Raw genomic sequence first — 27,342 nt, 5'->3', positions numbered from 1 at the left:
ACATCGAAATTTCATTACTAAAATAATATGATACTAAGCAAACAATGTACTTTGATAACAACAATTATTCGATTTTGATGTAATAAGGAATATAACTTCTTTTAGATTCTCCAATCACCCCACCCCATGAGGCTTAAATTTGTCAAGAATTTAACTGTGCATATAAAAATCATGTTTGTGAATTGTAACACACAGCGCGCTTATTGTCTTTGAGGTTTTCAATGATTTTTCTTGAACACACTTAGTCAGTAAATATATAAAGCACGATTTTACTTTACCAATCCAGTCACTTCATCATATTTGTACGATCACAAGCACAATCTGTAGCAACTAGAGACAACTTCCCATCATTAGCAACACGATGAATAATAACACATTCTTGAGCGGAACTAAAAACTCTAGAAACAAAGGTAAACAGTTGAACCTTTTAACCTTTCGGTAGTCGCGTCTGTCTATGTAACACGGGCAGTCGCGCGATGTACTTTTTACAACACTTAACAGTAAAGATGTTATTGACTTATATTCACATTGTGATCCCATTGTCACATTCAAAATAGTAAAAATAAATAAAAATACAAACAACACATGCAATAAATTCGGTCAGTTGCAATTCACTCAGTTCAGTAAGTTAGTGACTTACAACAAAAACAACAACACTGTTGTACTTTTTACAACAGCGCGACTGCCGAAAGGTTAAGCTGTAGTTCTGTTTTGTTTATTCTCAAGCGGAGTGATTGGAAATCCAATTGGAAGGAAAAATGAGCCTAGTGTCCCTTAACTGTTATTTAAAATGTAAATAATTAGAACAATTACACACTCTCTGGTTAAAAGTTAGTTTTAATTTTACAATAATTAATAAATTTTCTTATCTAGCCGAAAGGGTGTATCATTTCACACTTAAAAAAAGTAAAAAAAAACTTCATTCGTTCCAATTTACGCCTTACATGGAGTTTCATATTTCTATGATGAGAGGTTCGCGAAATGCACTATTTTTAAGTTTATTTTAATCCTATTTTCCAGCTTAGGATATGTATTGTAATAAAACATTTTAAAACATGCAACATGATTAAATCCCGGCTCGAGTTAACAAAGAAATCGTCAGGTGGGACAAGCTATCAAACTTGGACACTCAGAGGCGGCCTTAGTAGTATGCGGGGCCCCGGGCGGGGAGTTCGGTAGGCGAAGCCCCCCGAAGCCAGGAAACATAGGTGAAATTTTTGAGGGGGTAAGGGGTTCTTATGGCATGGGGGTCGATATAACTTACTACATTAATGATTCGGAAACATTTTACATGCATGCAAGATTAACAAACTAGAACACATAATAAAACTATCACTGACTTACGAAGCAGCTGCTTTGACGGTCACAGACGGAAGTCCACTTTTCTGGCTTTTCGCTGTGCAAAATCGTTGATAAGGTCCTCGTAGTCCATTGTTGAGGCAACTTCCTTTTCGATGGACAAAATAGCTAAACCGCACAATCTGCTTTGCGACATTGTTGATCATAGATAGTTTTTGATAAGTTTCAACTTCGAAAAGCTTCTTTCCGCGCTGGAAACTGTCACAGGAATTGTCAACATAATTCTGTATGCAATAAAGATGTTGGGAAATGAATCTCGAATGGGCCAAACGTACTGAAGACACATTTGGGCGGCATTGATGTTATCAGGAAGCATTTCTCGAAAAATCTTCAATTCTGCGCACAAGTCAATTCCGTCCAAATCGCGTCAATCTACTGCGCGTAACATGTCCAAATCCATGCAGCACTTTAACAAATAATCGTCGTTCAATGACCACAAACCCTTCAAGTTGTATAGAAATCCAAAGATTGAAGCATACTCTTCCAGTTGTTCGAATCTTTTTTCCATTGAGGTAAGTGCTTGATCCACTATCCATAAGAAATATCCTGTTCTGAAGGTCTCCGACGAAGATGTTTCTTCGTCGTTACCCTCATAATCGAATTGTTTTTTCTTGTATCTGACTCTTCGTTCCTTGAATTTCTGAGCTATTTTCATTTCGGACGCAATTTCCTTTGCTCACCTCTGGTGCTTGGGGTCCCGGGTTCGATCCCAACCCCCGCCAAGTGAACTTTCTGGTGGACAAACACCGTGTGCGTGGGTTTTCTCGGGGTTCTCCCGTTTCCTCCCACTTTCTTCATTCCACTATTTCATTCATTACTCATCATCACCGTCTCCTTTAGCCTAACCGGCATAAGCGTGGGGCGTAAAACTCAAAGATTTCATTTCATTTCATTTTGCAATTTCCTTTGCTGCGATCATAGCATCGGAGAATCCAGTTTCCCGGTACTTTCTCAAGAAAGTAACAAGGACTTTGATTTGCTGTATTGCCACATCGAGCTGCATGTCAGCTGATTGCAAAGTTTTGCTGACAGCATTCACAGCAAATAAAATGTCATACCATATGATTAAGCTCAGAATAAACTCGAAGCTTTCGAGCTCATAATTTGCAAGACATTCGGCTTCACTTTTTACTAGCGGATCATTGGCGGTATCTGCGACAGTCAACAATGCCTCCCTGACTTGTTTCGTCGGATAACGCAGCGCTTTCACACTTTCCAGGCGTCACTCCCACCGCGTTTCTGAAAGTGATTTTGTAGTAATGAAAGGCACGGTTTCTTCCAAAATTTTCCACCTTTCAGCCGAGGCAGCAAAGCATTTATATATTCTCTGTATGACACCAAAAAACGTCACTGCTTGGGAGTTGCATTTAGCCATGTCTCCTAAAACAAGGTTCAAATTATGGCTGCCACACGGAGTGTAAAATGCTCGACTGTTCAAGAATGTGCGCTTGAACTTTTTGGTGTTTTCCCTTCATGTTCGCACCATTGTTTTACCCCTGGCCACGACAATCGGCAATGTCTAGACCGAGGTTCGCCAGTGCGGCAAGAAGAGCTTCAGACAACCCCTTTCCTGTTGCGTTGTCCACATCCAGAAATTCAATGAAGTGCTCCACCACCTTTACTTCCGGATCTGATACGTCCACAAAACGCAATATTAGGGACATCTGCTCTTTGTGACCAACATCAGGCGTGCAGTCAAGGATGACGGCAAAATATTTAGCAAGTTTCACTTTATCAATAATTTTCCCCTTTATTTCTGACACCATCAGGTCGATAAGCTCGTTTTGGATCCTATGCCCGAGGTAATGGTCGTGAGCCTCGTCGTTCTTAATTCGGTGGAGATGTTCTTGCATGGTTGGACCGAATTTGGCCAGCATCTCAACTAAGCCTAAAAACTGACTATTGTTCGGCGCATAAAGTTTCTCCGTTCTCCCACGAAATGCGCTGTTGTTTTCGGCAAGGTACTGTACAATCGCTAGAATTCTTGTTGACACTGCGCGTAAATGCAGCTGTTCTTTTCTAATTCGTTCTAGCATCATGTTATCTATTGCGCTACCATTGGATATTCTCCGAGCTGATTCCAACCACGCTGTCATGCACTTAACGTGCTTTACAGAAACTTCGTGGTGCTGAAGTTTATCGCCAAGATGCTTCCAGTCGCAGCAGACTTCGTTTGCTAACTGGCCTCTAGTAGCTGTCGTGCCAAACAAGTTACAAAGAAAGCAAAATACTCTGTTTCTGATCTTCGAATAACTTAGCCATCGATTATCCACTGTTTCTCCGTTCGGCATCCTCCGTGTAAAGAAATTGTTCGCAAAATATCTGTTACCATCGTCCTTTGGGTATTCACAGTCACTTAGCCTGATTGGACCCTTCTCCACTAATATGTCTCGCACTTCACTGTTAATATATTTCCAATTACCTGGATCGTATACGTCCTCGAACAGTGTGCTCGTCGTTTGAAGAGTGTCAGAAGTATGCAGAGGAATGGTCGTGCTTTCACAGGAGAGGTCACTTTCTGGGTCTGTTGCAACAACGTTGTCCCCAGAGAATTGCACGAAGTTTTCATTGTTGCTTGTGGGACAACAGGGCGTAGAAGCAGTGTTGTTGCCGGCTAGTTTGTTTTCTTCGTCGGACGCAAAACTTGGTATCACAACCTGGTCTGTCGCATCACACCGGTCGCTCACAGTTACAGACAAATCATCATCCGTGTTCTCAAGTTTTTGGTGTTGATCCGCTGATTTTACCGCTACAACAATCTTGTCCAAAGATCCCTTGTGCTTCTGAATGAAATCTTCTTTATATTTCCGTTTCTTGGCTTTCGCAGCCCCACTTTCGTATTTACGGAATTTGTCTCTGTCTCTGCCACTCATGATGGTCACTTATTCTTTGCCAAACTGAGGTGCTACACAAGGCGTGCAATAGGAGCTATTTCTTGGAAGCGATGACTCAGAGGTGTCCGTAGCAACAGGACCACTCTTCTGACCCAAAAGCAACAAACAACATGACTTCTCACTCTATTTCGACAACAAAGATAAGTTGAGATAAGGCCATTTAGAGTCACGTGCATGGTATTAGCGTCGCCTTGTTTGCTGACCCATTGTTAACCCGAAACTCAAGGGCGAAATTATTACGGTACTTTAAAACCAAAAATATCATGCCAAACGGTTTCATAGTAATAGGGTAGATTTCGGGAATTTAAGGCTTCTAAAAGTAAAATATTGAGTAAGAAGTTCTGGTTTATGAAAACTAGTTTCCGAAGAAATCCACCCCACCGTATTATTGGCCAAAGTATTCATTTAAATCTAAGCTACGGTACATTAGAATGTTGCAGAGGCCCCGCATATTTGAGCTGACTGTGACAAGAGAATATCCTATCGCGGGGCCTGGGGCAGATGCCCCAGTCGCCACCCCCAAAGGCCGCCTCTGTGGGCACTATTTAGAGAGTGGTAACCTATATCTAATTAATTAAAAAGATGGAACTTCATACGCAGACAAGTTATTAGGTTGAGGTGAACTTCAATTTTTGAAACTCAACACGGAACTGATCTTCTGGCACCCGTACTCTGTCAGCATCAATTGGAGCGTAGCTAAACACTTTAGACGCACGTAAGACATATCCGAGCGGTTGAAGTAAATAATCTGTTTGTGTGTTAATCATGTGTTCAAACCCTATTAAACATTACTTGCTTTTTTCGTCGGTAGCATCAAACTCTTTTTTCAATGACTTCCAACGTTAAACTTTAAATTCTTGTTACTTTTCGTGTGTACTTCCGCTTGAAAGTTTATATTTAGGAATAATTGCTCCTCCTGTAAATGGTACCCAAATTTGTGAAAGTTTCAGCGGACGTAAGCGAACAAGGGACATCACCTAATTGTCCCGCTCCGATTTCAATGAAGTTTGTTCTGCTAATAGACGACATGTATTCATTACTTGTGAAGACAGAAATTTTTGCCATGGTGCATGTTTTCTATTTTTTAATAATTTTTAAGTGTTGTGATGTGGTTCATTAAGATTACTGCAGAAGTCCCTTTCTACCCTTGGTAAACGGAGTGTTAATGAAAGAACAACCATATATATACGTATAAGGCATAAGGAGAAGTTGTATGGCAGGTATGACCTTGACCGCAGCCATTGAAATCCACCATTTGAATTAAGGTCAAGTTTTCTAAATGGAAATAGGGTAATACGATACATAATTTCGGGCTACAATTTAATCAGGAAGACAATGGTGAACTTTGTTTTAAGATAGGCCTATTTGGGGAAAAGTTGTATTTTTTTATTACAATACATACCCTAAGCGGGATAATAGCATTAAAATAAACTTAAAAATAGTGCATTTCGCGAACCTCTCATCAAAGAAACATAAAACTCTGCATTTAAACTCCAGCCATGGCGTAAACTGGAACGAATGAAGCTTTTTACTTTTTTAAATGTGAAATGATACGCATTTCGGCTAGATAAGCTATATTTATTGTTTATACTTACTATGTGCTTAACACATTGAGCGCCGTGTGTATAAAAAATTATAAACACTGGTTTTCCTTCCTGGGCCATGTGTATCAGTTTATATGCACAGTCGAAATCACTGTCTGGCCACAGGATAATTACGTGGTATACCCTCCCGGGCCAAGTTGACCTTGAGAAATGTCATGCATTGTTATGCTCATTGACAATTTTTCCCCTTCAAAACTTAATAGTTTTCAATTGTTGACAAATTTTAAAGCGTGTATCAGAAATTATACACGCCGCCCAAAACAACTAAATTTCTTTCTTGGTTTTGTTTTGACGTAAACTTTTACCAAATTTTTATCGCTCGTGTCATTTGTTTCTTTCAATAGACCTATAGTATAGTCTCTTCGAGTCAAAACGTCTAGAAAAACAATATGTGACAGAGAAATTGAGTCCATTTTGATGGGCTCTGACGCTGAAGATCTAGATTTGAATAGTTCAGAAGATGAAAATTCTGATATATTACTGGACTCTGATCTCGATCCGGAGTGGCTTCCTGAAGCAGCTGTTGGTTCAAACAGTTCTTTTGACGAGGCTGGTGAGGGTATGGCAATTTCCGACATACTGTTTAGTTACGCAATTAAAACCAATACGGATCCGACTAATGAAAGTACTATGTCAGTGTCGCAAGGACTAAATGTACCTGATAATCCACCATTTTCACAAGAAGACAGTGTACCGTATTCGAATCTGTTAGAGAGAATTTTGGGAAACATTTCGTGGAGTAACCCAAGTGGCAATCACAATGTTTTTATATTTACTGGAAAAAGTGGTATTGACCCTACTATTAGTGGTATTTTGGCTCTTACTGATCTGATAGATTACTACGAGTTGTTCATTTATCCTGAAATACTCAAGATTATGGTTGATCAAACTAATTTGTATGCGATGCAACAAATAAAAAAGATTGACGATGTTTCTCCTACGCAAGGATACACGATTTGACAGCTACATACCGGTATATAACGGAGATGCGTAAATTCGTAGGGCTTACATCCATCCCACTCGCTTATCGTCTTCTCAAATCAAAAACTCATTTGATGGGAATTTGAGGACAAACAGAAAACATATCCCGAAACAAGTCCTTGATGCGAAATTGAAACAGCGAGAAACAGTTGGAAAAGAGACTGTAGATGGAGTAACAGTGCTGAAGTGGAATCACAATAGAGATGATTTGATGTGTTCGACAGTACACTCCACAAACGATCACGTGACCAAACTTTTATAGGTAAGGAAATTCAGAAGCCAAAGTGCGTAGTGGATTATAACGAACGGAAGTCATCAATCGATGTCAGTGATCAGATGGCAACTTACGGAACATCTTTGAGGCGCTGCACAAAATGGTATAGAAAGGCTGTATTAGAAATTATTTGGGGAACAAGTCTCGTTAAAGCATACTGTTTGTACAATGAAAACACAATAAACACAGATCAATCGATTAAAGAATTTCATGAGTCAGTTCTGGAGAGTATGTTAGGTTTGACTGAATCGATGACCACCCATCGTTCCACAAGAAGGCAGCATAACCTGATTGACAAATATGATGCAGGAAACTCATCGGAAAAGGTTAGAGGAAGATGTGTTTCTTGTTATAAGAGACATGACACAAAAGGATCGACAAGGCAAGGCAAGAGAAAGTATGCGACCCAAGTATCAACAGTTTGTGATAACTGTGAAAATAATATGTTTTTGTTCAAGGAGTGTTTCAATTCTAGCCACTAAGAACCCTAAAGTGCTCAAGATCTTTATGTTAAGTGTAAGTTTATCAATTTAAGATGAAAACAATGTGAGAAATTTAAAATAACAGAACAAATGATGATGAAAGAAAGTAGATTTTCAATATTCATATTTACACTCATAAAGTTCTTTTACCGCTGACGCTTATGTTTGAAGAGAGTGAAACTCGAACTGATTTGAATTCGAGTCCATCATATTCGATGGAATCCATCACATTCTGAAAAAGGGAAAATTGTAATTTTATCACATACTATAAAAATATTTATTGTAGATTTTTTGAACTGACACTAAAAGTAAACTATTGTATTTGGCGTTCTGAATAATATATATATATATATATATATATATATATATATATATATATATATATATATATATAAAGTAAAGGTATAAATACAATGATTTTCATCACTTATATTTTTGACAAATATAACATATAGGCTGAACCCAAGAGTGAGGGCAGACTATCACGGGGTGTAGTAGTTGGAAACAACTCGCTATACAAATCTAGGTGTGTATCTGTTTACATACGAGGGGCTAGAAAAAAGTCTTCACTGTGTATAAAAAATGATACACGAGCCCCGGAAGGAAAATTAATGTGTATCAATCCAGATACACACGGCCTGATCGTGTAACCGTCCCAAAGACATTTTGGCCCAAAAGGGTGAACCAGCAGATCTTCCTTCGGCGCTCTCGAATTTCACAATTTTGAATTAAAGTGAACCTTGAAAAATGAAAACCATAGTGTGTGTGTGAAACCTAATTTTAATAGTAAATTTTCCCCAAAAGCCAATGATACGCTATTCTTGTTCTACAGTTAACCAATATGAATTTATGACTCTTTCAATGTGCACCAAGTGTCCATTTTCGACTTTTCAAATTGGCAACACTCCTAATTTTCGCCGCATGTTTTAAGATTTCAACTGGCGCTTTGCAATTGTTGCCATGCCTCATGTTTTCGAAATTTGTTACGTTTTTAAGAGTTGCGATTTGTCAGTTCATGAATAGTGTTGGGATAAGCATCCAGCAATCTTTGTGAATTTTGAAGACTTATCATGTAATCAAGCGCGCCCATCATGGGGCAAGGTGGGGCGCTTTCCCCCTTCTCCTTTAGAGGGAATTGTGCTTCGGAAGTTCGAAAACCCAATATGTTTTTATAATAATTGCCGTAAAATTGAAGACTATATTTCAAGCGTCGCTTATAACACTGTTGCACAAATTTTGATCGAAAGTATGTAAATTCTTTGAAATTGCGATTTTTACATTCATTTAAGCAAAATATGAAAGGAAATGATAATAGAAGAATTTTTTTATCTCAGGTTGTGCAAAAAACGCCCTTGTGCAACAGTAGCTGTATATATACAAATGTATTAATATTTATAGAACAGTTAAGCAAAATCCTTGTAAAACTAACTACATTTCACTTTTTTATCAATTTTACTCTGATGTGATAAGCTGGAGAGTTAAAACGTACCCTAACCTATAGCTTTCTATACTCTTGTACTTCCTTTTTCAAAATTGCGCAAATACCAGTTTCACAGCGATACAGAAAATAAAGTAACATTGGTCAAGTTAAACTTTAACAATTCCGTAATAAAAATCACTATTAACATCAAAACATGAAAAATATGTACAAATACCTTTTTGCGCAAGAACTACATTGCAATGTAGACAAAAGTTTCAAGTGATCCCTTGTACAGGATTATGTTTAATTTATTTTCAGCGTCTTCGCTTGGCTTGCCTTTTGTAGGTTACATCTGCATCATCGCTTGCAACAGTCCAAGAGTAGTCGGCCAATATGTTAGAACTTCACTTTCCCTCATATCTCTTCTCCATGGCTGCAATATCTTGAAGGAAACGCTCACCATGTTCGTCACTCACTGCTCCACAATCTCCGGGAAAGAAGTCTAGATGTAAATGAAGAAAGTGGAGTTTCAGACACATATTGCAACCAAGATTTTCGTAGCACAATAACAACTTTGCTACCATTTGTTTGTAATTTGTTGCTCGGTGTCTTTTCAAGCACTGTGAACAAACACTCTTCAAGCTTTCCCACGCAGCTTTCTCTTCACCTTGGAGAATTTCGTCAAACTTGTGACCTTTGAATAGTTGCCTAATCTATGGCCCTATGAAAACACTCTCTTCAACTTTGGCATCACTTAATCGAGGGCACTTAATCGAGGGTATTGTCCTCTTAGATACCTATAGGGCTCATAATCCTGGTTCATGCTCTTAACAAAACTTTTCATAAGATCTAATTTAATATGTAGAGGGGGAAAGCAAAATTCGGTTACGATCTACCAGTAATTCATGCTGCAAATTTTTCACTCCCGGTTGAAGAGTTTCTTTGGTACTCCAATCACTTTTGCGGTAATGAGATTCACGATCTCTACTGTCCCATTCACATATAAAGAAACAATACTTTGTATACCCTAACCGTATACCTAGCAATAGTGCTATTACTTTAAGCTCACCACAAATGAGCCATTGAGAATCGTAATATTTAATGGCTTGAAAAAACGTTTCAAGTTTTCATAAGATTTCTTCATATGAACTGCGTAACCTACAGGAATTGAAGGAAGTTCATTTCCAATATGAAAAGCACTGCCTTTAAACTCACCTTGGACGAATCTATAAAGAGCCTCCACTCCGTAGGTTCGTAATTAATTTTAAGTGCCCTCATGAGACAATTTACATCTATACATGCTACAAGTGTGTCTTCCCTAGTAAAAAATGAAATGAACATCTTTCCGATATACTGAAATATTTACTTTTTCTGCAATAAATTCCATTGCTTTAAGCGTGACGCTAAAATTTCGGCTTTGCTTTTCGAGAGGTCCAAGTCTCTGATTAGATCACTTAGTTCCTCTTGAGTAAGTCTATGTGGTTCACATTGAGGTTCTTCTACAACAAACGTAGGGTCCTTCGAAGTACTTGATTCAGAAGCTTCAACTTCTTGATCATCATCAGAAAAAAGATCGTATTCTTTAGGTGGGTCAGAAACAGGTAGTCCTTCTCCATGTGGAACAGGGCGCATTGCAGAAGGAATGTTAGGATAGATCAAGGCCCGCTTCTTCTTCGTGGAAATTACCTTCTTGACGGAAGTAACCATACAAAACTAACAGTCTCCGATGTGGTCGCTTGGCTCCTTCCAAATCATGGGCACTGCAAAAGGCATTGAGCGCCCCTTCCCATTATTCCAATTTCTTAGATTGCTGGCACAAGTGTTACAACAATGTGGGGTGCCCAAGTTTTATCACAATAAAAATACTCCCAGGTACGAACATTATCAATGTAGAGATTTGATGGAGATCTGTCGGGTGGTTCAAGAGACTATAAGTCACAGTCACTTTCAATTTTATAATGTAAGTCATTATTATTATTATCATTCGCGTACTTTTGAATTTGCACAGCGAAATTACCGCATGATATGTATTTGTTTCTGTATTTTTTCCTGGATTGATTGTGGTTTTCTTTATTAGTGGGAACTAATTTCTTTCCGGATCGTCAAATAAATGAATTTCTTTGTGCACTTAGGTGCAACAACCTTATAAGAAGAAGCTTGAACATTCAAAAGGTCAAGGCTGAAATAAGTCATATTTGGATTCTAGTTTCAGGTGGAATGATAGTGTAGTGGTAACGTAATGGACTTACGATTACTAAAGCTGTGCAGCATAGGTTCAAATCCTGTTCACGCCAAGGTTGCATTTTTACAAAGTGATAGTAAAGAATCGATTTCTCATATTCGACAATCAATGCTTAAGAATGTGGAAAAAAACACCTTTATCACGATAGAGAGGATTTACGAATGTTGGTTGGGAAAAGGCAAGGGATTTATCAGGACAGTCGAAACACTTAATTGATCTGCTGTAAACACTTTTCGTGTTATCGTTCTCAGAAATAAATATTACAGCATTTGTTGAACAAAGCTTGGGTAAAGCAATTCCGTGGTGTAGTGTTAAAGTACCAGACTTCCAAGCAAAAATCTATGATCGATTAGCCACCAGGTAGTATAACTTTTTTGCATAAAACAATGGCTGGAAACAGAGATTATCTCTTGTTGGAGAAGTTACAAAGCATCACTGGCGAGAATTCGAATAACTGGCGAGTGTGTGCGTTCTTCATCATACGCTGTAATGATAAGTACGTTTCATATTTATATTCGCCCCCTCTCTCTTTCTTTCTTGACGGTTCTTTATCCTGTCGTTGCATATTTCACTTCTCCCCCTCTCTCTCACGTACACTCGAGCTTCAGAGGGAGAAGGAGTGAGCCACAGTGGCGGAATATTGGTGTTCAATTTACATGGGATCTCAAACATTTTAGGGAAATCATGGTTTCATTTCGTTCTTTCGCAAAAATGTCTCAATAGCTCACTCAACATGATGCATCTCATTTTAAAGGTACAATTTGAATTCTGTGCGTGATATTTTCTTCTTATAAATACATATAATTATAATCCAAATTCCCATAAGAAAATGATCAAAATTAGAGGGAAAAGTCTTCTGTTTTTTTACAGTAAGAAAAAGAGCTAAAAACGTCGGACTCTTTTGAGAATGGAGTTCTATCTTTGTATTTGTGCGCTACTGTACTATTTTTTTGCTGTTTCCAAATGCATCCATTACACAATCGATGAGAAATTATATCCTTCATTATTGAATCTACAAAAATCAGAAATCAGATTTTTTCGTGTTCACGTACTTGGCCGTCTAACTGCTAGATGCCACTATAGTCATTCCACATCACACTTTTCTTCTCAGCCGGAGCCAGTCCTTTGGAAAACCTACTTTGAATTTCTTAACAGGGGCGGGAGGAAGGAAATCATAGTGAAGAACAGGAACTTCAAACACGAGGAATGGCAAAATTTATGACCTCTTTAGTTGATGGTTTCTGTTTCAGCAGTACAGTGTATTTCTAGATAGTTTCTATGAGAAGAAGTAATTTAGGAAGTCAACTTTTCGAAAAAATTTTGTGAAGGAGAAGCCGAACTAAAGTCTTCGTTTATGTATTCCAAGAAAGAAATGAAGGACTGAGAATATACATGCAAGAGAAAAGATAAGATACATTATTACAATCTTTAGGGTAGATTAATCACAGAAATATTCTTTGTTTACCTGTCAAGAAATCAAGTATATAGAGCTCTTTCATCAGCTTCCATAGTACAATACTAAACACACATATATATACATCAAGGCCGGCCTTAGGTGGTGCGGGGCCGAGTGGGAACATTTTGTGGGGCACCGGGTTTATAACTAATTTGCACCAAGGTCTGTAGAACATATATATATATATATATATATATATATATATATATATATATATATAGGGTCTAACTCAAATGTCAATACAGACAGTGAATGAATTTTTAAAATACATGTTTCACCCTTGTGCTTCGCAATTTTTAGAGAAAGTTCTGTACCAGTATTTCATAGTTTTCATCTCTTACAAGTAAACTTATCGATGTCTAGTTTCTTGACCAACTTGGCAGAGAAGTGTAGAATATCAAGAAACGTGTGTAAGCAAAATTCAAACTGCTTCTGTCCATAAAGATGGCCGCAGTGGCGAAAAACCTGACTGATCAGAACAAGCCATAACAATGCGTTTTAAATTTGAAAATTTCGTTTTATTTGTAAAACGGGTAAATGGATGAAAACCAAAACCTCATTAAGCGACAGCGGGGAAAGTAGACATCTATTTGAGGGTATGCTTATAATGGCTGCCATCTGTATCTCACTTAACTTCTATTTTCTTTCTAGTAGAAAGGCGGTCACATGTAATATATCAAATTGGGCTAGAAATACACTGGTGCAGTCTATGTTTCCATAAGTTTATATTTGTAATACATACTGAAATACACACTGATATAAATAAGTTGCTCAAAGATTCCTTAACAGCTGTATCTTTTTGAAAACAATTGAAGTCGTCATCGACTGCAGACAAGATGAAATGGTGATGAGAGGATTACAAACTTCAAGGAACTGATTGCAGATGAATGACATATTTTCCATTGGATTCTTCTAGTTAGATCATAAACCTTTATAAGCAGCCACCTATTCAGTATGCACTAGTATACATTCGCTTTTCCTGACCATTTTTCAAAAGAAAAAAAGAAATCCTCGGAATTTTTCGCAGGAGAGGGCAAAGTTTGTCTTATGGTTTTGAATTTTTAATATAAATATATTAAGAGAAAGGATATGCAAAGAGCTCGCATTGAGGCTGATTTATTTAATACCATCTCGGTAGCATCACATGACGTAATCAGTAAAAATGCCAGGAACTTTTACTTAGTAGGGTGTTCAAAATAAAAAGGGTGTGCACCCTGAATAATGATTTACATTTTTACACAAACTCAAAGAAAACAATATTTTTAGCCCACAGATGTGTGTAAGGAAATTTAGGGGAGTGTTAAGGTGTGGAATATTCTCCCTAGACATAATATCTGTTTTTACAACATAAGTTATAAACGTAAAAACAAAGAAACTACTGCAGCATTAAATTAAGAAAATATTAGCTTATGCCCGGAAATTTAATATAAACTATTCATTTACTTGTTAGGGAGATGCAATACCTTCCCTTGTGGAGTCCATGGATATATCTGTATTGTAATATGTTGTTGTGTGTACTTGATAACCGAGAGTAGCAGAACAGATTCACTTGTCTGGGGGCCTCGCGAACATAATGGCATGTATTAGGAGCAAAATTTAGTCATATGGACCACAACACACTTGTTTGCTTTGGGCCTAATATACTGTTAAAGCGGTACTGGAGAGAAGATTAGACTGGACAGCAGAGTAGATGACTCCAGCGCGGGGCCCGATTGGAAGCTATCGGTCCAAGGCCAGCCTTGATATATATATATATATATATATATATATATATATATATATATATATATATATACAGTGGCGGATTCAGGATATGATCAAGGGAGGAGCTAAACCATAGTTTGCCTCTTTATCTAGAGTGAACAGAATTGAGGCCCGTTTATCCAGTGTATACCTGAGCGCCAATGGGGGGCTATAGCCTCTATAGCCACTCTTTGATCCGCGCTTGTAAATGTATATTATTTACAGTGCAGGATTTACGTACGATAAACAAGCTATAGCCTAGGGCCCGCCCTCTTGGGGGCTCCAAAATCTAAGGAAAAACTGGATATACATTTCTACAATATAAGAAAAATTTAAAGAAAATAAATTTACGTAGCAACAGTGCTATCTACTGTGTAGCCTATATTCATGTAATTAATGGGGCTCCTTCTGCTAGTCTGCTTCCTAAATTATCTTTAGTTTCTTTATTTCTGTATGTAGGGTGCCTTTGTTTATCCGGACACATAAAGGGCCCTGTTTCTGTCTTTTGATGAAAAAATATTCACAAAACAGCTTAATTGTGATAAATGAATAAATGTTTATTTGCACTAACTACACAAGAACTGAAACTCTTACAACTTACAGTTATATTGTCTTTTTTACGAATTCCGGAGGACCGTTTTGTATGGATCTCATGGTGTTTTAGTTGCTGACACTCACACACACAAACTGTTTTTAGCAAAAGAGAAACGTTATGCAAATGTAATGGCAATGATACAAACTCGCTATAAAAGTCTCTACATTCTCCCCTCTCTTGATTGAACCAAGTCAATCAACTTACACGTAATCCACATTATCACTTTTAGGTAAACGTACAATTTTAGTAATTGGTCTCTTAACAGTCCCTCTTTTAACCTTTGCACTCACTACTCTCACTAGTCCATCTTTTCCCGGAAACACTTCTTGAATGACACCTAATTTCCATGACAATGGAGGAGAATTGTCTTCTCTGATTAATTAGAACCACATCTCCAATAGAAATATTAGGTTGTTTTGGTGTCCATTTTCTTCTTTGCTTTAGTTCATGTAGATAATCCTGAGACCATCTTTTCCAAAAATGCTGCTTCATCTTCTGAAGGTGATTCCATCTTGATATTCGGTTAGTCAGAATGTCCAGTAGATCTGGTTCAGGAATGCTCATCAAAGGTTCACCAATAAGGAAATGTTCTAGCAACAAAAATGAAGGATCATCGGGATCATTGGATAGAACGGTGATTGGTTTTGAATTCAAACAAGCTTCTATTTGTGTTATGATTGTGTTGAGTTCTTCAAATGTGAAAATCGTGCAACCTACTATTCTTCTTAAATGAAACTAAAATGACTTCACTGCACTTTCCCAAATGCATGCAAAATGACTTGCCCTGGGTGGAATGAAATGCCATGTGAATCCTTCTTGGACCTCAACATCTTGAATTGAGTTTTGAAATTGTTGTAAACTGAGTGGCTGTTGAAGCTCCTTAAGTTCTCGCTGAGCTCCAACGAAATTGGTTCCGTTGTCACTATATATGTTCGAAAATTTGCCTCTTCTTGGTACAAATCTTCGAAGAGCCGCTAAAAATGCTTGGCTAGTCAAATCACTCACTAACTCCATACGAATCGCTTTGGTTGCTAAGCACACGTATATTGCAACATACGCCTTTGTCACTTTACGAGATCTAGTTCCTTGCTTTATCATTAGGGGACCGGCGAAATCCACCCCTACGTGAATAAAAGCTCGAGCTGGCTGTATTCGTACTGTTGGTAATTGACCCATGAGTTCTTCTGAGGCTAACGCTTTCAATTTAAAACAAACTAGACACTGATGAATGATAGATCGAACGACTTGTTTAGCTCGTGGGATCCAATATTTTAGCCTCAATGATGAAATCAATAATTGCGGCCCAGCATGTAACAATCTTCTTGGTTCCGCTTCAATTATCAATTTGGTGAGATGCTCTTTAGGTGGTAAGATGATCTGATGTCGGCTATCATACGGTAAGTCGGAGTTTTTTAGCCGTCCTCCCACTCGTAGCAACTGTTCATTATCTATAAATGGATACAAAGATTTAAGTTCACTTTGGGATGAAACTTTGCCTGATGAAGCTAAGTACTTGAATTCTTGCGAATAACTAACCTGTTGGATTATCATAATGCATTGTTGTAAAGTATCACTAATTTCAGTAGTGGAAATAGTTCCTACTTTCTTCTCGTTGTGACTTTTACAATTCTAAATAAATCGACGACACAAACAAATAACTAGCAATAGTTTCCACAATTATGAAAATTTCTCCAGACAGCTTATGTCACCTTCTGGCTAATCATATGCTCGTTACTTTCCTTTCTTCTGGAACATCTTCCACTACCACTTCTGATTGTTCGGGCCGTGCAGATGATTCAAGCCATGCGGGTCCATGCCACCAAATATCTCCTTCCTTCATCTCTTTCGGATCCATTCCCCGTGTAATAATGTCGGCTGGATTGTCCATTGAGGACACATGATGCCACTCGTTGACTGATGTGATCTCCTGTATCTCTGCAACCCTGTTTGCCACGATCTCCTTCCATCTGGCAGCTGGAGATGATATCCATGCAAGCACTATTTTTGAATCGGTCCAGAAGTAAGTACTATCCACTGAAATGTTTAATATCGGAATTATTTTGTGACACAACCTGCTCAAAAGTACTGCCGCACAAAGTTCAAGTTTTGGTAACGTTACCTTTTTAATAGGAACTATTCTCCATTTACAACCCAAAAGTTAATAATAGTTTTGCCTGAAATGTCCACAGTTTTAGCATATATGCAACAGCCGTAAGCAAGTTGACTGCTGTCAGCAATCCATGTATCTCGGCATGAAAATAATTCTTCAATACTACACATCTATCAATTTGTATTTCGTTAGCACTTGGAAGATGATGACACAGGTCTAACCATTGCTGATAGAGCTATGATTATATTTGATCATCCCAATCGATCTTATGGATCCACATTTGTTGTAAGAAAATCTTGAACGGAGTAACTACAGGGCTTATAATTCCTAAAGGATCAAATATTTTTGCTATGGTCGAAGTCACTTGACGTTTGGTTGGTATGTTGGTTTTGAGACATTCTTTAACTGACTTGTTGCTGATGAGAAGCTTATCTGATGCAGCATTTCACGATAAACCCAATGTTGAAACACCTGACTCGGACTCAAATTCAAACGGTAAGTGTATTTCCCTATGTTCTTCTGGAACTGCTTCCAACAATGCTGGCTCGTTCGAACTCCATTTTCTTAAAGTAAACCCACCGCTTTGCAATAATTGAATAAGTTCTTTCTGAAGCTTTAACGCCTGTTCAACGGTATGGCATCCTGAGCTTACATCATCCATAAAAAAATTACGTTCCAATAGTGTCGCTGCTTGAGGATATTTACTTCTTTCATCTTCCGCTAACTTTCGAAGACATCCCATCGCCAAATATGGTGATGATGTTTCACCATATGTGACCCGCTTCAACTCATAAATCTTGACTGGTTCCACTGATGAATATCTCCACAGAATTCTTTGATGTCCAATGTCATCTTCATGAACTTTAATCATTCGATACATTGACTGAATATCCGCCGTAAAAGCAATGGGAAATGTTCGAAATCTCGTGACAATTGCATGTAAACCTTGCTGGATTGTTGGTCCTGTCATTAGTATGTCGTTTAATGAAACCCCGGTTGAAGTCTTTGCAGAAGCGTCGAAAACCACTCTTAGCTTTGTTGTAGTACTGGATGGTTTCAATACTGCGTGATGTAGCAGATAACATTTCATACCACTATCTTCATGTTCTTCTTTCACTGGTTTCATATGATCTAATTATTCATATTCCCTCATAAAGTTGCAGTACTGCTCGGTAATTTCTGGACACTGCTCCAACCGTCTTTCTAGCTGGTAAAATCTACGAATAGCTAAATTATATGATTCTCCTAATGGTTTATGGTTTGGCTTAATTGGCAGGCGTACAATGAATCGACCACTGTTACATCTGGTAGTGTTTTCTTCGCATTGCCTTTCTTCTTGAGTCATGACTGTTGAATGTATAGTTTCGAGCTCCCATAATGTCTTTAGCTGTCTATCAAGGTTACTTGCTTGCACAAAAAATGGCACTTGTGGTATACTAGAATATCTTGTTGTAGGAACTTTACCCGCTAAAATGTACCCAAATTCAGTCTCTTGTACTACTGGATAATTCCCTGGTCTAGTTAGTTTATGCGATCGCAAAATGTCCAAAATCACTTCCGCGTCTAACAGAATGTCAATAGAATCTGGTTGGTGAAAGTTAGGATCTGCACAGGCCCGTGCTGGCCCACCGGGACACCGGGACATGTCCCGGTGCGCCCTCCGAAACATCACGTTGTAAATAAAGGTTCGAGTTTTTTGTTCTTTTTTTGTATAATAAATTCTTACAGTTGTTATTGGTAAAGAACCTGTGATAAGTTCACTGCGCCCTTTATATAAGGCTCCATTGCGAAACCACATCAAAGATAAACGGTTTTATTTATTCTTCTGTACGGCACAGTTCTATACAATGAATACATACTTTTACTGTTGGTAAAGAACCTGTGGTAAGTACACTGCGCCCTTTATATAAGGTACCCTTGCGAAACCACATCAAGCATAAATGGTTTTATTTATTCTTCTGTATGGTACAGTTCTGTACAATGAATACATATTTTTACTGTTGGTAAAGAACCTGTCAAGGGTGCACTGCGCCCTTTACATAAGGTGCCCTTGCGAAACCACATCAAGCATAAATGGTTTTATTTATTCTTCTATATGGCACAGTTCTGTACAATGAATACATACTTTTACTGTTGGTAAAGAATCTGTGAAGGGTACACTGCGCCCTTTATATAAGGCGCCCTTGCGAAACCACATCAAATATAAACGGTTTTATTTAATCTTCTGTATGGTACAGTTCTGTACAATGAATACATACTTTTACTGGTGATTAAGACTCATTTGAAGGGTACAGTGCGCCCTGCGCACAAAGCGCCCAGCGAAACATCACTTTATATATATTAGTGGCTTTAGTTGTTCTGTATCATACCATTTCAGTATAGTAAATTCATATAGTAACTGTTGGTAAAGAACCTGCGAAGGGCACCAGTACAGTTCGCCCCTATAAAAGTCGGCCTACGAAATATCATATTACAAATACAGTATATATTTTTTAAATTCTTCTGTATATTAATTTTTGTATTATGCATTCATACAATTGCTATTGAGAGAGAAAAGATAAAGAGTACAATCACTTTTCAAATTATTTATAAAGCCAGTAGAGCAATTAACATGCAGGTCTATATGATAAGATAATATAGGAGTTTTTCGTGCTGCTACTCATTTATTGGCAAAAAAAAAAGTTCCAGAAATTAAGCGTAATCGATGTAGCGCAGTTTAAACAATTCAAGTTTATTTTAAGCTCTTTATTTACAAATTTGATTGTTCCTGTGTGTTTTAGAGCAATGGTCGAAAAATCAGTGCCTATTGTATTTCTAAAATATAACTATATTCATTTATTAGTATACATTTACCTTCATTTTGTTGGACAAAAAAATTATTAGAAGAAAGAATAATATTTCTCTAATAAAGACGTTTTCACGGTTTAGCTATTTACGTTACTAAATAAATTGGGTGAATTTAACAAAATTGCGCCCTATATACAAAGGGTGTAACTTAATTATTATAACAAACCACAGGCTGTAATTCTTGATACCGAGATAAAACGAAACATATGAACCAAGCTAGGAGTAAAAATGCCTCTTTCGGCACCTTGATCACGCAAAAATTTGTCGAAAAATGTAAAAATAGCCATAACTCAAGAAAAAAACGTCGGATCAGTCAGATAAAAGAGAATGTCCATTAATTTTAGATTCAGTTAGTGTACAATGGGATAAATTGCAATCAAGGGGCAAGGGTGACTCGCAAAGAAAGTGGAGTATTCCTTTGAGTATTTTATCAAACCTTGAGTGAGGGAAATGAACAAAAAATCAATTCAAGATTTCACCAATCTGAAATAATAGGGAACAACTGGATTGCGCACACTCTAGATCCCAAATTGCGTAAAAATCTCTGTTGGCCTTTTTGAACACAGATTTTTGTATAACGTTGCCACAATAATAGCTTTAAAATCTGTGAGCAAACAGGGTTTCCCTTCAGACTAGGATAGAAACAGAAATTAGAAATAAAATGCAAATTATATTGAGGCTTAATTAAATATAATTTGATCAGTAAATACAAGTCAAGGTATCTCCAAAACCAAGTTTTCGTATTTATAATTCACATGCTAAAATTTTCCTGGTTGCAATTTTAAGCCTACAATTTTTAGAAACTTAATTCTCCTTGTCTGATACTCTGAATATGTATCACCTTTAAGTATCTGATACTGTTTCAATATTAAGTTATTTCTCCTCAAATCTTCCTTTCTTTTTTGAATTGGTGTATCCTTTCGTAAATGACCTTAATTTAAATTTTGTTTCTGATTGTATTTTCACCAAAGATGCACCAAAGATGATCACTTAATAAATATTTGGACCCGGTGAATAGACTTGTTCATTGTAATGCTTATGAAATGTTTCCTCCCTACTCGTCCGAAGAGCTACTGAGGGTTCTGAAGTCCGTATTCTAGATGGAAACCTAAATAAAACGAAGCAAACCATTATGATGACATTCTCAAAGTTATTATTAATAATAATAATATAGACGGTATACTTTCCACTACTAGCCAAGAACGATAATCTTAGCTTCTTGATTTGCAAATAGAAATTTTTCTCCATCATGACTGAACTAATCTTCTCTTTCAACCGTTTGCTCAACAGACTCTGTAATATTTCTCTGACGAACTGGTGTTTTTTTTCTCGAATACAGTATATCACTTCTCTGCACTTCTTCATATGCTTATGTGTTAATTCCTCTGTATTGTCTTAATTGCACTTGTGAATAAGGTCACACACATATACAAACATGACAAAACAGAAAATACTTTCCATCTGACAACGTTGCTTAATATTTTTGTGCACAATCTTGTACATTATGACAGCTTGTCGACGGCTTATCAGATAAAACTGATAAAACCGGAAAAGTGCGCGCAATTTCATGCAGCCGAAATAATAGTATATTGTAAGTTAGAAGAATACTTATAATTCGAAAGGAAGAGAGGTAGATATGTGTAATTGATATATTTTGTCTCAATACAAAATAAACTCTCCGAGGAAAAATTTAAATGAAACGAAATCTTTAACGTATTACAATTATGTCTTCTAGGCTAATGGTGACGGATGATTAATGAACAGCTTCCTGTCCAACTTACGAGTGTGTGAAAATGAAAATAATAACTTTGACTAAATTTAAAACGACTGTGCATAGGACAGTCAGGTGGCATGTAAATATACAACATGTAGTATCTAAGAACGCAAAGATCATTAGCGATGAACGAATGTATGTATATACAATGGATTCTCCACATAACACAAGGATTCCCAAATATTTCCTGAATATATATTTGTCAAACGTAAGCTGGATTAAAGAGCTTCCTCCTCGTAATATGTAATTCCGTGGTATATATTATTTTTGTGCACAGAAGCAACAAACATAGACGAATCACGAGATGTTGTACACGTTACATATCGATACGAAGAAATGCAATGGGACAGTATACTTGATTTATCCGTTAGGTGAATATTCTTCCAGGGATACTTTCGAGGGGCTTTTCCCCTCCCTTGGTGTTGGCAAACCGCCCCTTACCCATGAGCTACGAAAAACTACATTGCTATTGTGAATATACCAAAATCGCGTCCTAGTGTAGCTCACTTACATTTTGATTTTGTCACTGCTATAGAAAATTTCTAGAAGAAAGCTCGTTGGAATTACATCCAAAACTGGACAAAAATCTTTTTTCGCCGTTCTAATGTACCGTGCAACTCGATGGAATACCTACATGAAAGAAAGAGAACGTGGCACTTTTCCGTACATGTAGCAGTACATACGTAGCTTATAGTACTTTCACTAAAGGGATGATGCTGTAGTCGCACACTACGGGACTATCATCCCTTGTGTGTCAATTGTGAGTGGCTCGCAGAAGACTGTCTTGCAGTTTTGTTGTGGAATAGCGTTCGTTAGCTTGGCTTCATTGCTTCTGTGCTTGGAGTTCAGCTCGGATATATATTCACGTTTATATGGGCGCCCTTTTGGTAGACTTGTCCACCGCCCTCGTTAGCATCCCAGCACGGCTGATCTGCATACACTATGTCTGTCACCAAGTTCAAATCAGCATGATCTGTTGGCCTACTTGGAATGTTATCTCTTATTTTGAGCAAAACTAAACACTTTACATCAATTTCAATTTCACGAATTCTTGATTGTATATGTACATCTATACAATGTTTTTTTTTTCACTAATCACACTATTAATAACTTGAATTGGAACTCGGTGTTTATTTTTAGGTAGACTCAACCTTTGAACTAAATCTTCAGTCACGAAATTACTTTGACTGGCAGAATCTAATAATACTCTCCATGGATGTAATTTACCATTTGTATCTCGTACATTTACTATAGCAGTAGATAGCAGAACAGCAACATTTGGTTTTCCCTTAAAAATGATATAAGAACCTTGTGTCATATTTTCCCTATTCTTATTAGAATGACTCGAAAAATGTCTTTATTGTGAATTAGCAACACTGGTTTTCTCATCTGCTTTTGACATTACGTCATAATGCAACAAGGCATTATGCCTTTTCGAACAGCGTTTACAGCCACGTGATTTGCACGTCTTTACTTTACATTATTTTTTGAGACAGTTGAAACACAATAAGGACGTTTAAACAGCTTACGTATTATGTTTTGTTTACAAAAATTACAGAAAGACTGAGTTGTTGTCACGTATGATTTGGTTGTTTTTTCTTTTTGTTTCGGTTCAGCACTGTCTATTTTTATCGCCCTTGACCTTGACACTACTTCCTGCGATGGTGTATTTTTTATAGTTTCAAATGCTTGACACCTACGTTCCAAGAAAGCAAAGAACCCTGACAAGGGAGGGAAAGAATGATCTGTGATTGTAACTCCCACGCACGCCTAGTGTTATTGTCCAATTGTGAAACGAGACGTTGAACTAACAAAACTTCTTCTAGTGGTGTTTGCAAATCTAAAGCTCGTAGTAATGAATTCAAGTTACTAGTAGCTGTATTAATAAATTCTCTTAATTCTGATGTAGTTTCCCTTGTTATGCATTTAATATGTAACAAATTACGGACATGAGTAGCTGGAATCAAACGCTTATTTTCATATCTGTCTTTCAATACTTGCCATGCAATTTTATAATTAGCTTCTGTAACTTGTAGATTCGCTATTAAATCATACGCCTCCCTTCTCAATGCACTCCTAAGGTAATGGAACTTTTGCCACACTGACACGTTATGGTTATTATGAATCATAATTTTAAAATTGTCTGAAAATTAAAGCCAATTTTCGTATCGTCCTTCAAACGATGGCAATTCAACACGAGGCAATTTTAATTGATCATTTGACACCTGATTCTCATTTTTCGAGGAATTGTTTGAATGATATTCCTGGCTACGCTGAATAATAAACTCCTCTAGTTGCGCTAATACATCATAGTAACTAGCTTCAAACTCCTCCCTATATGCATCGTCCTCTACTTGTTCGTAATTTATTTCTAACTGTGATTGTACTTCATCGAATTTTTTATACGACACAATTATTGCACTCTTACGTACTTTCACCTGACTAATTGTAGTTGCTGAATTAATCTTACTTACGTAGTTTTGAATTCTTGTCAGTTGACTTTTGCACACACCACGTTGTTTCACTAACTTGCTTCTGTCTGAGTCCTCCATCTTTAAAAGTATTTTAAGTCCCCACTAACTAATGAACACAAATCCACACACTAGTCCTCACTGATGAACGTGTTCTCACTTATGTCTATTCACATAGTTTCCAGAAGAATTAATAAACGTCACGGCATACATGAACTCAACTAAACAAAGAGCAATGTAACAATTGTATACATTCACAACATACACATTGACAGTTTGTATCAAACATTAGTTCACTGTGATCCGGTCAGAGTTGACCAATGTTTCTGTCTTTTGATGAATAAATGTTCACAAAACAGCTTAATTGTTATAAATGAATAAATGTTTATTTGCACTAACTACACAACAAATGAAACGCTTACAACTTACTGTTATATTGTCTTTTTTTACGAATTCCGGAGGACCGTCTTGTATAGATCTCATGGTGCTTAACTTGCTGACACTCACACACACAAACTGTTTTTAACAAAAGAGAAATGTAATGCAATGATACAAACTCACTATAAAAGTCTCTACAGGCCCCATTACCTTAAACAGCTTGGGGCCCCATTAAACCTAAATCCGACTCTGACTATCTAGTTTCGCATGTTTTCTCTCTCTCTTTTCGAAGCAGTGTTCCTTTGATATTGCTTCCCGTTCTGGAAGGTTATTACCAAGAGGAGAAGAGTCCTTACTCATTCCAGGCATTCAAAACTAGGGATTGGACTACTTGCATCCAGCATACCGTTCCCCACCCGGTCTGAATCAATTGTCTAAAGCCCATAAAACATTCAAATTTAAATGTAGATGTTGCTCATCAGTGTCAACACCTAAATATTTCTCAATCAACGGTAGGGGTGTTTGATACCATCAATCCTTCTCCCTCTTATTAGCGGAGAAACACTCTATATTCGGTAGTAATTCTTTAAAAAAAAGTTCTGTTTAATGTATGTAGTACGGCATCGGAAACTAAATTTTAATATACCCTGGTAGTATAGAAATGTATCTTACCAAAATAAACACACTATGCCAAGGATGGAAACATTAACAATAATAGAAAAGATAATAATAAACATTTTAAATAAATTCTTTCATTAATCAAGTCGCAGTTAAAAGTAAAAAAATGTTTATGCATGACTAAAAAAATGAGATGCACTCTAATATAGGCTTAAAGTTACTTTATAAATTCTTGAAATGACGCTCCCAAATCTTTGTATTTAGTTTTCATAAACAAAATTATTTTTTAACTTTTTAGTGCGAATTGATTAACAAAACAATGTCTTTAAGAGGTGTTTTATCACTTTTTATTCGTTGGACATATTTTCCAAATCCTAAAGTGATGTGTAACCAGGAAAACCAGGGCTAGTTAAAGACTATTATTTATTTTAGGATAAAAAAGTTGAAAATAAAAACATATTAAAATTTGCTTTTAAAATAATTAGATATATTGCAAAGTACGAAAGTACCAATGGAATGTATTGTCACAGGACTTACGTCGCTCTGCAACAGTTCTTAGATCTATGACGTTAGGAAATAAGTTCAATTTATACGAATACTTATTCAATGTTTGAAACAAACATCTGTTACGTCATTGTACACTCATGTCCAAAATGATTGTCGAATATCTATAACTGTCTTCTTGTAAGAATATAATGTAATAATGATTTTGCTGGGTACTTTTAATACTGATACTATGTGTACAATTGGGAAATTTATTTGTGGTAAATTTCATAGGAAAATATTTATAAATACGAAAATTAGAATCAGTAAAGCAAAATGTTGCTAAATGGACAGGAAAGTTTTATTTTCGTTTTATTGTTCTTATTTACTGCTCGTTTGACATGAAATTTGCCACATACATGTCTTTGCCGATTGTACACATGCTAACATTATAAGAAATACCGAATGAATTCGTTATCAAATTATATTCCTACAACATATTTATGGATATGCGACAATAATTTTGGACATGAGCGTACCTTCCTGAAGAAGGTGACATATCTTTTAATTCTATTGTTAATGAAGTGGTCTATTTCCCCAAATAAAAACCAACACCAAGCAGGGCATATGCTCCCTCCTGTCCTTCTAAGCCGGTCCCCGAGGCTGAATGTAACATTACGGCTCTTTCCTGTTGTAATAGGACAAAAACTCAGGATGGTCAGCCACTGGTATCGAATCCAGGACCATTCGAATGTGAAGGTGACAGGGGAACTCTAGCGGTCATATTTTGAAAAGAAAATAATAAAATGGATTCCACTAAAGAAGAGTCACATTATCAATACATTTCAGATGTTTGCGAGGGTTTTCTGCCTTTCAATTCTAAGTTTTTTTAAAAACCACGAAGGCTCTAAATAAATTAGAATATCGACTCTCCATTTTTTAAATATTGGCATGGTTCTTCATTTTATATCAGACTCTTCCCGCACTATTATGTTATTTACCATAGGTAGAATCCTTTGAGAAAGAGACAGGCAATAAGTGCTTTAGTTCTCTATGGTATGTATGTGTAATTGTTGTAGATATTTGAGTTGCTTTCTAGACAAGGGATTGAGGACTGATATCATGTTGGTCCCTCTTTATTGTTCCTTCAGTTTTGTTTCTCTTTTAGCAAGGAATTTCACTCTTCTGTCCCATTTGCAGCCGTAACCAACCCCCTCCTGCGCTGTCCAACTTTGACCACATGCAGGGGAAAAGAAGGAAGAGGAGGTGTGCCATTTACTTTGACGGCATTTCAGCAACAACCCCATATGTTGCCAAAATAAGGAAACACTTTGTACTGCAAGGAGAAACTAAGGAAGGCTGATATCTTCGATTTGTCAACATCACTTGAGTCCCTCCGACTCTTCATGTGCGTTTGCATATTCCAAAGCTAAAACAGAGCAAGAGACCGGTAGACGTGATCTGGAAAAGTGTAATTAACTGGCAACTTTAGCGTTGAGTTTCTCGTGCTCTGGGCATAACATCTCTAATCCCAGTCATCTCTGAAATACGGTTTGAACGCAAGGGGATAAGCAAAATATATTTTTTTGTCATCTGGTTTACCAAGTCTCA

At 37.0% G+C, this 27,342-nt stretch overlaps 3 protein-coding genes across 3 annotated transcripts; all 3 read right to left on the bottom strand.

Annotated features, from left to right (window-relative positions):
- Positions 1 to 2,849: 2,849 nt before the first annotated feature.
- Positions 2,850 to 4,232, bottom strand: LOC145682148 (zinc finger MYM-type protein 1-like). Its single transcript, XM_081753737.1, has one exon. The coding sequence runs from the start codon at positions 4,230 to 4,232 to the stop codon at positions 2,850 to 2,852; it is 1,383 nt and encodes a 460-aa protein (XP_081609863.1).
- An 11,553-nt stretch (positions 4,233 to 15,785) lies between these two features.
- On the bottom strand, positions 15,786 to 16,601 carry LOC145682147 (uncharacterized). Its single transcript, XM_081753736.1, has one exon. It carries the CDS (start codon positions 16,599 to 16,601, stop codon positions 15,786 to 15,788), a length of 816 nt encoding a protein of 271 aa, XP_081609862.1.
- A 169-nt stretch (positions 16,602 to 16,770) lies between these two features.
- Positions 16,771 to 18,286, bottom strand: LOC145682146 (uncharacterized). Its single transcript, XM_081753735.1, has 2 exons — positions 17,632 to 18,286; positions 16,771 to 17,084 (listed from the first exon to the last, which is right to left on the bottom strand). The coding sequence occupies exons 1-2, from the start codon at positions 18,284 to 18,286 to the stop codon at positions 16,771 to 16,773; spliced, it is 969 nt and encodes a 322-aa protein (XP_081609861.1).
- Positions 18,287 to 27,342: the final 9,056 nt, after the last annotated feature.

The sequence above is a fragment of the Thermobia domestica genome, chromosome 3, assembly GCF_964235325.1.
Source record: "Thermobia domestica chromosome 3, izTheDome1.hap1.1, whole genome shotgun sequence".
In the NCBI taxonomy this organism is placed as follows: Eukaryota; Metazoa; Arthropoda; class Insecta; order Zygentoma; family Lepismatidae; genus Thermobia; species Thermobia domestica.
This window is presented reverse-complemented; position numbering and strand designations above follow the sequence as displayed.

Excerpts from the sequence above, each read along its gene's own strand:
- LOC145682148 (XM_081753737.1), bottom strand. The coding sequence starts at position 4,232 with ATGAGTGGCAGAGACAGAGACAAATTCCGTAAATACGAAAGTGGGGCT.
- LOC145682147 (XM_081753736.1), bottom strand. The coding sequence starts at position 16,601 with ATGATAATCCAACAGGTTAGTTATTCGCAAGAATTCAAGTACTTAGCT.
- LOC145682146 (XM_081753735.1), bottom strand. The coding sequence starts at position 18,286 with ATGAAACCAGTGAAAGAAGAACATGAAGATAGTGGTATGAAATGTTAT. Across the intron at positions 17,085-17,631 it reads TGAATTTGAGTCCGAGTCAG|TGGATAGTACTTACTTCTGG; the intron begins GTGTTTCAACAT and ends TAAACATTTCAG.